This window comes from Gymnodraco acuticeps, unplaced genomic scaffold, assembly GCF_902827175.1.
Source record: "Gymnodraco acuticeps unplaced genomic scaffold, fGymAcu1.1, whole genome shotgun sequence".
Lineage (NCBI taxonomy): Eukaryota > Metazoa > Chordata > Actinopteri > Perciformes > Bathydraconidae > Gymnodraco > Gymnodraco acuticeps.
Genome location: NW_022990441.1, coordinates 5,304,639 through 5,321,676, shown reverse-complemented (window position 1 = coordinate 5,321,676; position 17,038 = coordinate 5,304,639). Strand labels below are relative to the sequence as shown.

The window sequence follows — 17,038 nt, the reverse complement described above, 5'->3', positions numbered from 1 at the left end:
TAATAGGAAAGGGAAGAGCGGAAGTACGAGTGGTTGCCACCTTGCATCATGCAGAAGGAAAGAAAAAGGGAGGAGCAACATGTTTTGGACTGGAGCGAAGGGAGGGATAGCCAGCCTGGTGAATTAGAGAGAACGGGAGTGAGAGAGTTTTTCCCTGCTGCCTCTGTCATCATCATCACCATCACACTGCTTCATGACTATTTCATGACCTCTGCTTCTGTCAACTCCCAGCCTTCCTGAGTGTAGAATATTGTACAATCAGAGGGCATGCTGGGAAACCATGCAACCTTCCACAATTATACTCAGTTTTTAATATGAACTTTACTCCACTTAAGAAATATGTGACAGTGCTGCTATTGTGTTAGGGATCTTCATCACTGAATATCTTTAAGCACCCACACATGTATTGGATTTATATCAGTCCCCTTTTTGTATACAATTAGAAAAATAAACCCCTGCAACATTCATAATTTCCTTCTACTTTTCATGACTTGGATCTTCACATACTACATTCAGTCATTGTGAACTATTCCCTTAATTAAGCTAAGTGATAAGGATATTTCTATAACAAAACAGGCCTGACTGAAAATGAGTCTGTGGCTGCTGACTCTTCTTCTTTGCTCTGTAATTAAATGAATGCAGCCACCCTGTGAAGGCTGTGATTTCTCTCCTGATGGGCTCTTCCCTGCTGCCCTTTGTAGCATGTGTTATGATGAACTTCACGCTCTGCCACCCTAGGATTAGCTTCAGGCTGCACTCCAATGCCCTACAGATGCATACTATCTTCCTTGGCTTCTCTTGTTCTTGAGATAGTCAGTGACCTAGAAAGGGCAGGTTCAGTCTAGGCAAGATTTGCTGGCTTAAGTGTGTTTTGACTGTTTTCAAGATTAGTTAAAGAAGAAAGGAAGGAGAAAAGGCAACAAGGACATGGAGATATGGTATTTAGGTATGTCTTGCTTGTAATGCTGTTTGTGATTAGGCAGGGGGCGAGTGATGTGACGGGTCAGACCCTGACCCTTAACTCATCCTGGCCTCACCACGCCCTGCCCCTCTTCCCTGAGGGGATTCCAATGTGCAGCTCACATGACCCAGGCCACTGACCTCTCTCCCATTCCTCTCATAACCATTCTTCTCTATAGCCCCATCCTCTCAATGTGCACTAACTTCCCTCTCTCAGTCCCCCCGCCTCTTCCCACTGCCTTACACTCCTTCCTGCATTTCTTCCACCTCCTACTCTTTCTCCTTTTCTGCTTACCCTCATGTTTCAGGGTCAGAGGCAGATGCAATGCAGGCCCTAACCTATCTCTGCCTCAGCCCTACACAGCCCTGGGCCTCGAGACACTGGTATGTGGCCAGACATGCGCATGACACACCAGGCCTCGGGGTGAACCAAGAGACTGCCTGAGTGCTCGACAACTGGACTGTTGCACCAAGGCTAGCTCAGGCAGTGGTGTCTTTTATAGGTCTGCGGAAAGAGGAAATGTATTCCCTAAATGAGATCTATTGTGTATGAAAGTCACCACTTAGACTGTTCATAGACAGGCTGCTGAAACAACGTGAATTGTGCCGTTGTAATGTCATATATATTCCATGTTTCTGTCAGTTTGACTTGGGCACGGCAGTCAGTCTCATGAGGCATATTATTTTCTTCCATTATCCGATGCTATGTTTTAAATCAATGCATCACATCACTTAAAACTGAACCCAGAGTTGTCTGTTTCTCACACCGACATGTCCCTTTGACACAAGTGGGGGAAAAGTGTTATCATTACTTCACTTATTCTCTATTTCTCTTTTCTCTGCCATTCCTTTTTTGGTTATTCTATATGCCACAGCTCTGTCACACACCATATGCATAACCTGCACCATTCCACAGTGAGTATGTTAGTTAACCGTCACAAAATGTGTATGAACTTGTAGATTCACATACACGGCACACACTAGGAACACTCGTAGGAACATTCTTAGGAAAAAGATAAGTGGGGTCAATGCAGCAGATGTTAGCTGTGAGAGCATTGAGGCTGGCTAGCCTCCAGGTCTATAGGGACTTTAGGAGTGCTTGATTTTCTTTTAATCCAGACACTCTCGCAGCTGGTCACAAACATGACCTATTTCACACATGACACACTGATCACTAGGGTGTTACATAGGATAATGTCCATGTGTGAATGCACGTGCATGTGTGTACCTTTTATGTGTGAGCCCATATAGGTCATTTGTGCTAATATGAGTTTGCACCATGGCTTCTTGCATATCTGTATTTAACACCCTGTGTCAGCTCAGTAGACCGCTACCTAGAGCATGTCACTACAGTTCAGTCTGCGCAGGGAAGCAGTTCCAAGCAAACTTTGCAGCTCATAAACATAAATCACATTTATTTTAGTTTACCTCATAAAAGAAATGTATACAATTTTAGAATGCAATTTATGATGAGACTGATATGTACTTGAGGTGATCCTATTGGTCATTTAATCCTTTCTTTATTTATTGGACTATTCGGAAAGTACCCCTTATAGCATAGCTAACTACTGATAACATGATCTGCATTGTAATACTCCTGCCGACATGTCTGTTCAGTTCTGTGCATTTGTGTTTGAGTAAACAATATAAATGACACTCACTTTACAAGATTGGAATAACACTGCAGCATTTAGGGAGGAAAAACTGGCCCTTGTAGACGTCAGATAAATCTATTTTATGGATCTCATTACATTTGTATGATCTATGATTATGATTCACTATACAAATCATTATGAAAAGGCTGCATACAGTTTAGCCAAAAATCTTAACCAGATGCAGCATGTGATGTTTCTTGTGACTCATTGTGGTTTTATGGTGTCTGCTCTTCAATGTTAACATTACTAGTTTAGGACATAGGTGTGCTCTGTCCTAAACTGCTCACTCCAGTTCTATAGATGCCACACCTGCAGTTCTTTTCATCTAGTCAAAGCTGTATATACTGCACCATTTTCCAACTAGATGTGTTCCTGATGTTAGACTTGTGGGTGCACACAATAGAAGCAGTAAATCTACTAAAAAGAGAGTCTTGAAAAAGAAGACAATGAAATAGCCATGATTCCTAGGTCATATATCTTTCCAAAATGTATCAAGCCTTGCTGAGAACAAGAAACACCACATTTTAATACAGAGCAGGGTCTTTCTCTGGTTGCCTTGATCCATTTTTCATGTATGTTTCCTCTATAAATATCAAAACTCAATACATTATTTTTGATATGGATTCCCCTTTTTATGCTGGCACTTGGTAATATACCTGGTGCAGCAGTGGGGAGGTCTTGCCTCTGTAATGTTAATTCACAGCCTGATTCTAATTTTCTTTAGTGAGACTCAGGGTTTCAAGGCTTTGCCATAACTGTCAAGCTTTGAACTTCGCTTAGTGGTACTTAGCTTTCAAGAAAAACTCAATGTACAGTATATGCAGTATTAGATAGACAGCAGGTGTGAGGTTGCTTTGTATCTACACTGAGTTCCACTATAGTAAGTTCTTACTCCTACCATTTCCCTTTCTTTGTCTCGCAGTGTTGAGCTTTGAAGTTCCTCTGTGCGCATCCACAGCTCTCTGTTGTCTGACATACTCAATTCAGCTGCAATGAAGGCTTTGTCTGGTTTTGTGTTCTCTGTCAAAAGAGCTATTCATGATTAATAGTGGTTTTAATGTCTGTTTTGCTACATTAACTCCTCACTTATGACAGCTCATATTGCAAGTCTGTGTTCTAACTGTCTCTGAGAATTTTTGTTCCTTACAAATTGCGCTGTCAAAAAAGGCCATTCCTTAAAGAACATCCCTCATCATGCCTCTTTAGTTTTAGTTCGGATCTACTGATGGATTAAATAACACTGAGATTGCCATGTCAACTAAGCCGCGATCTATGTTTATATGTACTATTTCTTGACGGCATGGGAGCAGTCGGTTGCATTAACTGTAGGTAACCATGTAGAGACATTAATGATGGCACACCTGCCAACTCTGATCTGTTTGCAGAGTGTTTGAGAAACGCAGGAAAACATGTTTTTGATGGAGATGAGTCAGCCAACAGGCAGTGCAGCTTTTTAAATTGCAGATGGCTTTCCCTAGTTGGCCAATTAGTAACTTTAGCTCTGGAACACTTATCTGCTTTCATCTTCTTGTGTGCGTCTTTCATTTGGGGTGCAGGGAGCTTAGTGTGCCTGTTTTCACGTGTGTGTGTGTGTGTGTGTGTGTGTGTGTGTGTGTGTGTGTGTGTGTGTGTGTGTGTGTGTGTGTGTGTGTGTGTGTGTGTGTGTGTGTGTGTGTGTGTGTGTGTGTGTGTGTGTGTGTGTGTGTGTGTGTGTGTGTGTGTGTGTGTGTGTGTGTGTGTGTGTGTGTGTGTGTGTGTGTGTGTGTGTGTGTGTGTGTGTGTGTGTGTGTGTGTGTGTGTGTGTGTGTGTGTGTGTGTGTGTGTGTGCGCGCACATTCATGAGTCTGTTGTCTGCGATAGTGAAACCCCACATAACTCTCTTTCTACTGCTGCTGGCTGTGAGAAAACTAACCACACTGTTAGATCCTGGATAATAAGCCAAAACACATACTGAGTCGCAACGAACATAGGAATGAGATGTGAAAGGCACCACTATTAGCAGTGCAATCCTGGCAGTATACAAATTAAATGAGTTAAATGGTGAGGAATTGCCTTTTACTGAGCTACAGCTGAGTTAAATAATGTGCAGTATTCTAGCAGCTTTTCCACTGACCTCAATCTTTTCAGGAAACATTCAGTGGAGAAATAGGATCACAGATTAAACATTATTACCAGCACATTAGGAATTTTAATGGGAGACACAATAGCTTTCGAATAATAAAGCCTTTCATTGGAATGTTTTATTTATTTATTTCACTTGATTAATTATATCTCCCCCTTTCTCTTTCTCTCTCTATCATGCAGGACCAGACCACATCCCAGTGAGCTCCTGTTGCATGGGAAACCCCCTTCCCTGGCTGCCGTCTCCTCTCCCTAGAGCTAGCAACTGCATGGCAGGATGAGCCTCTGCCAGCTATAATGATGGCCAAAAAGCAAGATGTCCGGGCACCCATATACAACCTGGTCGTGCTTGGGCTGTCCGGCACAGAGAAGGAGAAAGGCCAATGCGGCGTGGGCAAGTCTTGCCTATGTAACCGTTTTGTCCGGCCAAGTGCAGATGACTTCCACCTAGACCACACCTCTGTTCTTAGCACCAGTGACTTTGGAGGCCGTGTTGTGAACAATGACCACTTCCTGTTCTGGGGAGAGGCTGGGCGGATGCTGGAGGAGGGGCCTGAATGCCGAATGAATGTGGTGGAGCAGACGGAGTTCATTGATGATCAGACGTTCCAGCCCCACCGAAGCACGGCGCTCCAACCGTACATCAAGAGGGCAGCGTCCACCAAGCTGGCTTCAGCTGAGAAGCTGATGTACTTTTGCACAGATCAGCTGGGGCTAGAGCAAGACTTTGAGCAGAAACAGATGCCTGAAGGCAAAATTATGGTGGATGGCTTCTTACTCTGTGTGGATGTAAGCAGGGGTATGAATCGTAGCTTTGAGGACCAGATGAAGTTTGTCACCAACCTGTACAACCAGCTAGCCAAAACGAAGAAACCTGTGGTACTGGTTCTCACCAAATGCGATGAAGGAGTTGAGCGCTATATTAAAGACTCGCACACCTTTGCCTTGGCAAAGAAAAACCTACAGGTGGTAGAAACATCAGCACGCTCTAATGTCAATGTTGAATTGGCCTTTCTAACACTGGTTCAGCTAATCGACAAGAGTAGGGGAAAGCCCAAAATTATCCCTTACTTTGAGGCACTAAAACAGCAGAGTCAACAGATTGCCTCTGCCAAAGACCGCTATGAGTGGCTGGTCACCCGTATTGTGAAGAACCACAATGAGACGTGGCTAGCAGTCAGTCGCCGCATGCAGTCTTCTCCTGAGTACAAGGACTATGTTTTCCTTGAGGGGACAGCTAAAGCCAAGAAGCTCTTCCAGCAGCATGTGCATAGACTTAAACAAGACCATATAGAGAAACGTAGAAAGGCCTATCTAAGTACTCTGCCACAGGCTCTCTCTGTACTGTTACCAGAGTTGGATGAGATAGATCACTTGAGCTGGTCTGGAGTTCAGAAAGTCCTGGAGACAAAGAGAGATTTCACCCAATGGTTTATAGTGCTCGACGACACCCCTTGGGAGACCACACCACACATTGATCAAATGGACGATGACCGGATCCCACAGGACCTCCTGGAGACCCCCATAGCTGAAGCCATCTATGAAACCCACTTGGAGCATCTCAGAAATGAGCGCAAACGGGCAGAGATGAGATGGGAGTTCAAGGAGAAGCTAAGTGTCTCTCCTTTTATCACACCAGGGAAACCTTGGGAGGAGGCCCGAAGCTTCATCATGAATGAAGACTTTTATCAGTGGCTTGATGAGGCTGAATATCTGGATATCTACAACAAACACCAGAAGGAAATCATTGACAGAGCCAAAGAGGACTTTCAGGAACTGCTCCTTGAATACTCTGAGCTCTTTTATGAGCTGGAAGTGGACGCAAAGCCAAGTAAAGAGAAAATGGGAGCCATTCAGGAGGTGTTGGGTGAGGAGCAAAGGTTTAAAGCCCTGCAGAAGCTACAGGCAGAAAGGGATGCTCTGGTATTGAAACATATCCACTTTGTCTACCACCCCACAAAGGACACCTGTCCCAACAGCCCCCACTGTGTGGACAGTAAGATAGAGCAGATACTGGCCTCCAGATTCCCTACTCGCTACCCATCATCAGACACTACAAGACTGGATTTGGGGAGGGCTGAACGGATCAATCTTGTCATCCTAGGGAAAGATGGGCTAGCCAGAGAGATGGCAAATGAGATAAGAGCCATGTGCACCAGTGAAGACCGCTACGTGCTAGATGGCAAGATTTATGAGTTAGCCCTCCGTCCCATAGAGGGCAACGTACGTCTGCCAGTCAATTCATTCCACACGCCAACCTTTACACCGCATGGCTGCCTGTGTTTGTACAACTCAAAGGAATCCCTCTCTTATGTTGTTGAGAGTTTAGAGAGGCTTAGGGAGTCAACTATAAGCAGAAGGGAAAGGGAAAAAAGCTTAGCCCAACTCCCACTGTCCCTCCTTCTGGTTACCAAGCGGGGGGTTGGGTCAATTGGGGATATTGGGGGGGAGACAGCGCAGACTCTTATCCAACAAGGGCAGCAGGTGGCTGGAAAGCTGCAGTGTTCCTACCTAGACCCTGCCTCTCCAGGCATGAGCTACGGTCGCAATGTCAACGAGAGGCAGATCAACCAGATGCTGAAGGGCCTCTTAGAATCAAGGAGAAGCATAGGGAGCATCTCCCCTCCCTCACCGCCTTCATCCTCTGCCTTCAGAGACTCTCAGTCCCAGCCAATGCTGGAGGCAGACCTGAGAATAGTCATGTGCTTGATGTGTGGAGACACTTACGACATAGACCAGCTCCTTGCTCCATTCCTTTTACCCCAGCATTGTCGTCCTGCCGCCAGCCTAAGCAGTGGAACATCTGTTTTGCTGGAACTGAGTATAGGAGGTCAGAGGCTGAACATTGAGCTGTCACTGCTCTCTTTTCATTCCTCTTTCTCACTCCGCAAAACCAAGCTAGTTCACGGCTACATTGCAGTTTACTCAGCTCGCCGCAAGGCCTCTATGGAGACATTATGTGCTTTCCTGTGTGAGGTCCAAGACATCATCCCAGTCCAGTTGCTAGCAGTAGGGGAGAGCCAAATGGAGCTGTCAGACTCTGAGTCAGCTAAGGAGCAGGTCAGTCAGGGAGAGGAACTGGCCCATGAAATAGAGGCCAGGTTTAACACAGTAATATGTGGACACGGTGGGGTAGTAGGGGGGCTTCATAAGATAGACCTTTTCCAAACCTTCCTAAAAGAGGCAATAGAGAAGCGCACTATTGTTGAGGCCACACACATGTATGATAATGTGGCTGAGGCATGTACCAATGAGAGCATCAGCCCTCGTTGTGGCTCTCCTAGTCCAGTTAACATTCTTATGGACTCAGAGGACGATATCGACCCATCACCCCTGAGGGAGGATGGCAGTCTCAGTTCCCACCTTGGAAACTTCAAGTTACCTGATCTGGACTCGAGTGACACCTTCTCTGTCCTTTCTGAGCTAAGCACATTTGAGAACAGGCTGAACAACAAGGTTCCTCCACAAGTGAAGCCGAAGCCTGTACGTAAGGTTAACCTCGGCCCTTACATGGACCAGCAGGGTGGCACCAACCGCCGCTCCTTGCCACAAGCTGTCACCTGGGCTCCAGGTAGCGATGGTGGCTATGACCCCTCAGACTATGCAGAGCCCATGGATGCTGTGAGCAAACCTCGGCCCTCAGAAGAAGAGACAATTTACTCTGTCCCTCATGACAGCACACAGGGCAAGATTATCACCATCCGCAATTCCAACAAAGGCCACTCCAACGGCAGTGCTGGGGGGAATGGGTCCGACAGCGAGGCCGATAGCAGCTCACTTGAGCGCAGGAGAAAGTTGTCCGCCATCGGTGTAAAGCCTAAGCTTTACAGAGATAGATCCAAACGGCTTGGCAAGTTCAGCAGCTTTAGGACAAGCTTCTCCATAGGCAGTGATGATGAGTTGGGGGGTCCACCCAAGGCTTGCCAAGATGAAGTAGGAGCCCAAAAGGACAACTCGATTGAGGAGATTGAGGACCCCAAAAGGAGAAATATTCTTAAGAGCCTGCGCAGAAATACAAAGGTTAGTGTGCTTCCATCTGTTTTGTAATATATGAATGATGTAAAGTATGAGTCTCACCTCTGACTTAAACAAGTTTAAATCTCAAATGTAGAATCTTTAATAGCACAGGAAAAGTGTCACTTTTGTAACTAGCGAACATTTTGTTGTAATTAATGCCACACACACACACACACACATGCGCACATACAAATATTTGTTTATAGAAAGAATGGATAAAATGCCCATAATCCTTAGCACAATAAGCGGTCTGAGATTCAATACCTGTTTTCTTTAGTGGGTAACGGCTTATCGCTAAAGTCGAGGAATAACTAATGAGTTCAGTATAATCTCTTTACTCTCTGCAGCTAAGCTCAGTGAAAACATGCCATACCTTAGGAGTGCCTCTGAAGGCATATTATACTGCAAGATATATTTTATCTTGGCTGCTCTGTGAAATTCTCTAAACTAGCCACATAATCAGAGGAAAATCTTAATGAATAGGGACAGAGCCACATTATGCACTGTGCTATTGTATCACTTTGTGCTAATGTGTAAATCCCCATGGTTCAATCAAGTCTCCCATTAAAGAGCTGGCATAATGATGTTTGACATTTAAAAAAACTTGATTTGATTTGATCAACATCCATCTTACAATTATCCCTGTAGCAGTTCATGAAGATAAATTAAAACTCATGTTATAGCTCAGCAAATGAGTTGTAAACAGCCCTGCTGTTTAGGAAAACAATGCGATCATGCAAATGATCTAAGAGAATCTGAGCAAAGGACCTCCTTAAATCTAATGAATAACAACCAGCCCTGAAAGTAGAACAACTTTGCATTGTTTACAAATTATTTGTCAAAGGGGCAGTGTATTTGCCGTTAGTGATCTGTTGTTTGCCATCAGCGCCACCTAGTTAACGCAGTGCTTTTTTTTTTTACTGTTCACACAGTTGTGGGACTGCATGAAAGTACATGTCAAGTCTGGTCACTCAAAATGGTCAGCTTGGCTTTCTTTTTTTTGTGACCAACTTTTTTTTTTGCCCTCACAAAAGGGACTCATATACACAGATACAAATTATATAGACAATACAAAAAGAAAAGTATAACAAATATAGGGAATCCCTTTCCCATGCCACCCCGTCACTCCCACTTCCCACCCATCTTGCCATTTCACAGAAAATCCTACCTGATGTTTGTTAGCAATCGTCAGCTTGGCTTTCTTTGATTCCTTCCTTTATTTCGCTCATATTCACAGTGATTGTGTGTTCTTGCGGATTCATACTTTATGCTTCTCACATTCCTGTCACACTCTTAGTCTCTCGCCACATTATGTTTACCCCATATCTCTCTAGCCTCAGCCTCGGTCTACCGCTGGCTGTTTCTGTGCTTGTCTCTCACACGTGTTGTGACCATAGTTTTAACCTTACTCTGTCAGGCTTATCAGCATGGTATGTTGCTCATTCACACACATGGCGCGGCACAGAAGTGTCAGCTGTATATGTTGTGTGTCTGTGATAATTACCATGGCTGTCAGTATGGTGGAAAAGGAGGGGGATGATTAATGTTTTCACACACTGTGATGTCCAAATACCTGCGTGAAGCCTGTCTACTCACATAGCTACCCTAAACCAAGTTATTTCCTTTAGCCATTACTGATATTGTGTACTCAATGTACCTTCTCTAGAACAAACTACCAATTAATTGGACAAACCACTTCAAGCCCCATGTTATACAAGCTCTGACTTTTACCCGACCCTGTGCTCTGACCCTGTCCTTTGAGGGGGGGCAAGTGGGATCAATAAAATCTCATGTGACACATCATTAGCCTTGTTTGAAAACAAACTCCCAAGAAAGAAGCCAATTTAATTTGGATTACCATTACCTTAAGTTGTGCTTCTGATTTGTGCCCTACAGCAGATCTGGGATCTTGATAGCTGCATTGAAGGCCGTTATGGCTTGAATATAGTTGTAACAATGTGATCAAGTTCTATCACCTGTTTTCTAAGCAGCTGTCTGAAAGATAAGAGTCCATTTTCAAACCGCTCAGCCTGAAATCCCCCCAGGTTAACTGGCATGGTATTGACTTATTTGGCCATTTCAGGGAGATGTGTTTAACAGTGACTCTGGGTTGATATGAAACCAGTTCCTTAGAGTCTTGTCAGGGTTAACAATAAGTCAAATGTTCAGTTGCTTTTTTCAGGGTGAAAGTTTAGGTTTATGCAGTGTAAACACTTTCTTGGTCAGAGCCTTAGGGTGCTGTGTACCAAATAATTGAAACTAGACTCTGAGCCTGTTTCAAAACCCCCTTTACCTAGGCAATAACGTGTTTCTGTCCCGTCTGCCCTCCCTCAGCGAGAGGCCGGAAACATTTCCTCTTTTCTCCTGCAGCTTTTTTCAAACCTCCTCAGCCAGCAAGAGAAATGCTTCAAATTCCTCAGTCACCTAGTTCCAGTCTAGTGTCCTCCTCATACAAGAAACTAGAGGGAGGGAGACAATCAAAGGAGAAAACACAACTATGGAGCAAAAATGAAAATTAGCCGGAGAGAAATTAGTTATGATAGAACCGAAATTATTTTTGTATTGCGGCTTAGTGTTTCTGCATCCTACTGCGCACTGTGTATGTATACGCTCACCACAATGTCTGTATGTTATTATTAAGGATGTGTTTTGTTTGTCTTTTGTGGTAGAGATCTGTTTTGTCTTCTCAGCGCTGGCAACATATCCTGTCTCAGTCAGCAACTAAAAGGAGTGGCCAGAAGGCAGAACTACAGGGGGATAAGACATTAAGAGAGAAAGAGAGGGGGGGGGACAATGCTGCAAAAAAACAAACTGATATAGGGCACAGATACCACACAGTCAGGATGATGGGACACAAATAAATGATGAGCTGCTACGTTGGAGCTAAAAAAACAAGCTGGCAGTGAGTTATGACAGTACAACTCCATCACCACAGAGGCTGTTGTCTTGTAGCTTCACTATTATTACTACACCTTTAATGCAATGCAAACCCCACATGTTGGGCATATGTGAATAAATACTTCAACTGTAAATATGCAGATATTCAGCTAATTGTCACAAGTATAAGGATGTCTTTAGGTTGAGAAGGGAGCATTAAAGAAGTATCAGTCAGTGCAGCAGGGGAGTTTGTTGGAAGTGATAAGTAAAGGAATTCCTGTTGGGCATCAGTTCATCATACTTAGATAACTGGGCAACAATTGCTAATTTACTTGGAATGTCTTTTTTTCAATGTAACTTTTCCAGTATACCAGTTCGTGTCATTTGGGTTATCTTTCACATGTTGTTTCCCTGACACTTAAGCACCCAAATGACTGTGAAAGTAGCAACAGTTCCCTTTTCCTTCAGTTTATCATAATAACGTATCTACGAATGCCGCCAATAGAAGTTCTATTTAATTTCCCGTTCAATATCTTGTAGGTATTTCCTGACATACTCACTGATAATGATGAATCAGAATTAGAATCTGTTTTATTACCAAGTAGATTTACACATACGAGGAATTTGCTTTGGTATATATGGTACATTCAAAGACTCAGAAAGAAGAATAGGTAGAAAATATAATAAAATATGACAAATACTATATTCAAAGTCAGCTGTGCTGAACTAAAATAAAAATTTGCTTTAAGGTGGAAGTCTTCCAAAAGCAATCTGAAATATTGTGTAGATTAACAACTGAATGTATTTACTAAATATTCAAACAAAAGGTGGAGTCGAAATAGTCCAGGTGGACCAGTGATAGTCTCAGTCTTAATTAGTTTCCCTGCTTGTTTTCTTGAGCACCGTTGGGAGTGAATGTGTAGTTATGTTCTATCGAACATTTTTGGTGGAGTGCAGTGAGGCCAGTATATGGAGCAGAGGGCACGTCGGGCTTCTTCTCTCTAATGAGCCCTCATCTGCTTCTTTCCTGTGTCTGTCTATCAGGCCTGCACTGCTCCCACAGTCTGTGTGCCCAGCCAACCATGCATCCTGCCTCGCCACCCAGCCTGCCAGGGCAGAGCCTCAGGGGGCTGACAGACTTACTAGAGATCCAGGCCTCAGGGGCCTTCAAAACATTCCCCCTGAACATCATTAAATCACAGTACAATTACTGCTGATGCTTCAGCCATACCAAGGCAGGCAGGGAATGTTGCAGGAGTGCAATACAGGTCTCCTAACAGGAGAATAACAGGAGAAATTAATTTAGCAATGAATAACAGAGTTTGATTATCCTAGAGCTGCAATGCAGTATAGAGAGAGAAAGAGAAACACAGAATGCCTAAAGAAGGAGGGTAAATATGAGAAGACCAGAGGGATGAAGCAACTGATGCATATCTCATGTATGCACAAAGCAGGATTTAAGTCAGGAATGTTTGATTGCTTATCAGTTTTAAAAGAATGTGCGGGATGGGTGTGTGTGCATGTGTGTTTTCATCTTTTATGCTCAAGTAGATACTAACAAAAAACAGTCACATTTCAAGTACAAAGCCTCTAGGCTCAGCTTAATCTTAGACATGAATGCCTATGTCAGCAGTGTCAATGTCAAATGGACTCAAATTATGTTAAATCTACAACTTGAGACTACCAACCAATTGTATTTGTTCTCTTTTTCCTCTAGAAACCACGAGCTAAACCCAGGCATTCCATCTCAAAACCCGAGAGCAACTACTTTGGTTTGCCTCTGGTCACCGTCCTGAGTCCTGAGAGGCCAATTCCTGTCTTCATTGAGAAGTGCATCCGTTTTATTGAAACAACAGGTAAGAATCTGTTTTACTTTACCTTATAAAGAGATGCTTAATGTCATCGAATGCCGAACAAGCCTTTGTTTTTATTCTTTTAAGTGTTACCTGTTGAAATGATTATCATTTTGCCTCTATGCTTTACATGTCCTTTGAGCTTTTTTTTCATTTTCTTATTTCTGTTTCCTTATCTTAATCTTCCTCCCCGGTGAGAATACTGTGGTCTACGTTGCTAAGAGTGTGATTCTGTGGTACTCCTTAAATCACAGGCAGCCTTTGTATCCATGTGCATGTTTTATAGATGGTAGTGCGTTGCTGAGCTGTAGGCTTTATAGGTAAGCACCTCTGGAGAAGTGAAGCATTTTGTGCTGTAAACGTGCTTTTTTTAATAGCCTAAATAGGTGTCTCTTAAAAGTAAAGCAAAATTAGGTATGATGAAATCCTTGGATTAAGACTGTTTCTTGTTTGTAAATGTATATTACACAGAAATTGTTTCTGTGGCAACTCCCAAACTGGTTTGAGTAAAAGCTTCATATAGATTATGCTGGCTTCTGTTTCCAATGGCTACAGTACTTTCTGTAAACTTTCAAATGAGTCGGAGCCTCATTTCGATCAATGTGATGATGAGAAAAGCCAAGGGGGAATTTTAGCAAACAAATACGTTTGTTGTGGAGCATAATGTTGGAATTGCTCTTGTTTTTTTAACTAAAATAGTCTCACCTGCTTAAAATAACTTTGAAATTGGCGTGGATGTTTTTTCCACAAAACCAGTACCGCCTCTCTTCTACTCTCCTCTTCAGGAGTAGATGGAGTATAGATGTGGTTAGATAGCTGCTTCTAACCTTGCAACCCTGTTACCCAGATGCTTAACCCCCTGCCAGGTGCTGCTGGGGCCCCCCTGCCCCGGGATGGCCAGCTTTCCCGTCTGTCTGCCACCAGCTGTTACACTAAACCAGGGGCGACTTAGGTCAGAGTCGCAGAGTATTTCTGAATATTTGTATGCGTCTGTTTAATCTTGGCCATGCTGTAATAATTATTTAGATACTAAAGTCATTAGTCAGTCACCTACCCTCTACTGCGAAACACCTCAAAGAATATAGTTAAGTTAGCTCTTTAATTGTGTTTTCTGGAGCATTTACTGATACTATTTGGAAGATCTGTGTGAGTACTATCTATTTGACCCCTACTTAGTACTGCATCCCTAGTATTAGATTACTTTAACAGGAACCCACCAACTCATCAAGACATGAAGGAGCCATAAAACAACTAGACTATTTTGACTATTGTCAATGTATAAAAAATGTAAAGTCCGCCAAGGTTGCTTCAACCACCAGATTTCTTGAAAAAACAAACAGAGAACATGACATTGATGAAAGTAACCGTAAAATATATACTTAGTTTATACATCTAATAAATGCCAAAGAAAATGTGCAAATTACTTGCTTAAAAGTGTCTTTTTCATGACCTTCCTTAAAGTGAGTTGCATGCAAATACATTCCACTGTAATCTCTGCCCTGATTAAAGACTCTGTACTTGTGGATCACTGTGGCCTTACAAAACATCCAGCGTGTTCCTCTTTGAGGGAGTATGGGGGCAAAGCTCTAGATAACAAGGCATCGCTTTAGATTTCACCTCGCCCTGTTCAGGTGTTAACTGGAGCAGTCACAGCACTTAGTTCTGGATGAAGGACAAACTGGTTTAATATGCGTTCATATACACAACAGCAGGGCCGGTCCTAGACTTTTGGGGGCCCTAAGCTAGCTTTGGCTTGGGGGCCCCCTCACTCTAGCGCGTTCTCACTACACACAACATGGAACCAACTTTTGTCTTATGATGTTAGCATAAGCACACATATTGTATAAATAAGCATGTAAACACCGTAGACCTAACATCCTCTAGGAGGGTCCGGGGGCATGCTCCCCCAGGAAGATATTTTTTTAAATATTGAAGTTAAAGGCATCAATCTTGTGCACTTTGAGAGCAAAATTAAGAGATCTTTGGATACATCTCTCAACACCCATATGAAACAACTGTAAACAGATTTTTCTTTATGGATATTTTATAAATCACTTAAACTGTATTCTTGTTTTGTCATATAGTATTTCATAACTGTTTTTCATTTATTCTCTCTGGCTGTCCATCTCATAATGTTCACATAGAAACTAGCTGTCAATAGGAATATCATTCAGAAGAATTATAATTTCATGCAAAAATCTGTCACAAAAAGAGGTTGCCCATTTAAATTCAGGTGTTGTTATGGCAACGTCAGTGGCCAAACAGCCACATGTACTGCTGAAAATACGTTCAAACATGCTGTTGACACGTAAAGCAGTGGCAACTATGCCACCATTTCAGCTGACTTTTTCTCTGAAATACTGTTACAAAACATCCATATATTTTAGTGCTAGGTTGATGCTTAGCTAAGCTAACTATGAAACACTTTAACTGACAGGACTCCGGATCAACTGTGTACTGTAAGCAGGGTTGGGTTGTAACGGAATACATGTAACGGCATTACGTAATCAGAATCCAAAAATCAAGTAACTATTCAGCTCGCGTTACATTTGAAAAACGAGTAATCTGATTACAGTTACTTTCGTAAACCTGAAGTGAATACATTTTGGATTACTTATTGGAGTTATTGGTGGAAAGATTTCCTCACAACATTTAATATTCATTACTAAAGGTACAGCCGAATCATCACAGCGCACAAAACCTATTACCGCCGCAGATGGACCAAAAAAGGGAGCGTTTGAAAAAAAATTGCGGGTCCGCTCAGTGAAACAATAACAACGAAACATGGAGGAACAAAAGTCTGCGTTTAAATCGTGTGTTTGTAGAGGTGTATGTGGTTAAAACACATCAGCCACACTGCTCTTTAGCCTTTCTAATGAATCTGAAGGTAAACACAGTGAAGGCGGTGCGTGAAAGGCGGTGCGTGAAGGCGGTGCGTGAAAGGCGGTGCGTGAAGGCGGTGCGTGAAAGGCGGTGCGTGAAAGGCACTGCGCGCACCTCTTAGAGGCTGAGTTAACCCTCTCGCTGCCTCCTGGTGCTGCAGAGATTTCATGAAGTGAAGGAGGTTTTCCTTCTATAAAACAGCTGCGGGCAGCAGATACTGTGAGAGTCACAGACATGAATACATAGATCAAGGCAGACTGGTGCACACACTCTCCTGTTTTGCAAATCCGGCGCTTGAACAAATATAGCTATACTACACCCCTGGCCGAAATGTCCTTAAAATGAAGTCTGAGTTCGAAATTTTAATTCATGTCCTGCCAACACTAGCAGGACAGAAGGCGACACGCCCGTTCTAAGCCGTGTCCCTCACTCCTCACATCCCAAGCTGCATCCCCAAAAAGTGTATTATGTTGTTACATCGTTTCAGATGTTATGTTATGTATTGTAAATAAGCCATCTGTATGTCAAATATGTCTTATATGTCTTAAATGACATGATGAATTGGAAATGGGGGACCCTGATGTAAACAAGACGAAAGTCTTTCTCTGGTCTGCATCCCCTTAACAATTGTATGTTTTGAGCTGTACTGTACTGTACCCAATATACAAGCTG

The 17,038-nt window shown here is 43.1% G+C and overlaps 1 protein-coding gene across 1 annotated transcript in view; it reads left to right on the top strand.

Annotated features, from left to right (window-relative positions):
* arhgap35a (Rho GTPase activating protein 35a) overlaps window positions 1-17,038 on the top strand; it is a 63,200-nt gene that overhangs the window by 31,470 nt on the left and 14,692 nt on the right. The window contains exons 2-3 of the mRNA XM_034225506.1: window positions 4,920-8,756; window positions 13,348-13,486. Coding sequence (XP_034081397.1) covers window positions 5,034-8,756; window positions 13,348-13,486 — 3,862 coding nt within the window. The 5' untranslated portion in view covers window positions 4,920-5,033. The remainder of the gene's footprint in view (window positions 1-4,919; window positions 8,757-13,347; window positions 13,487-17,038) is intronic.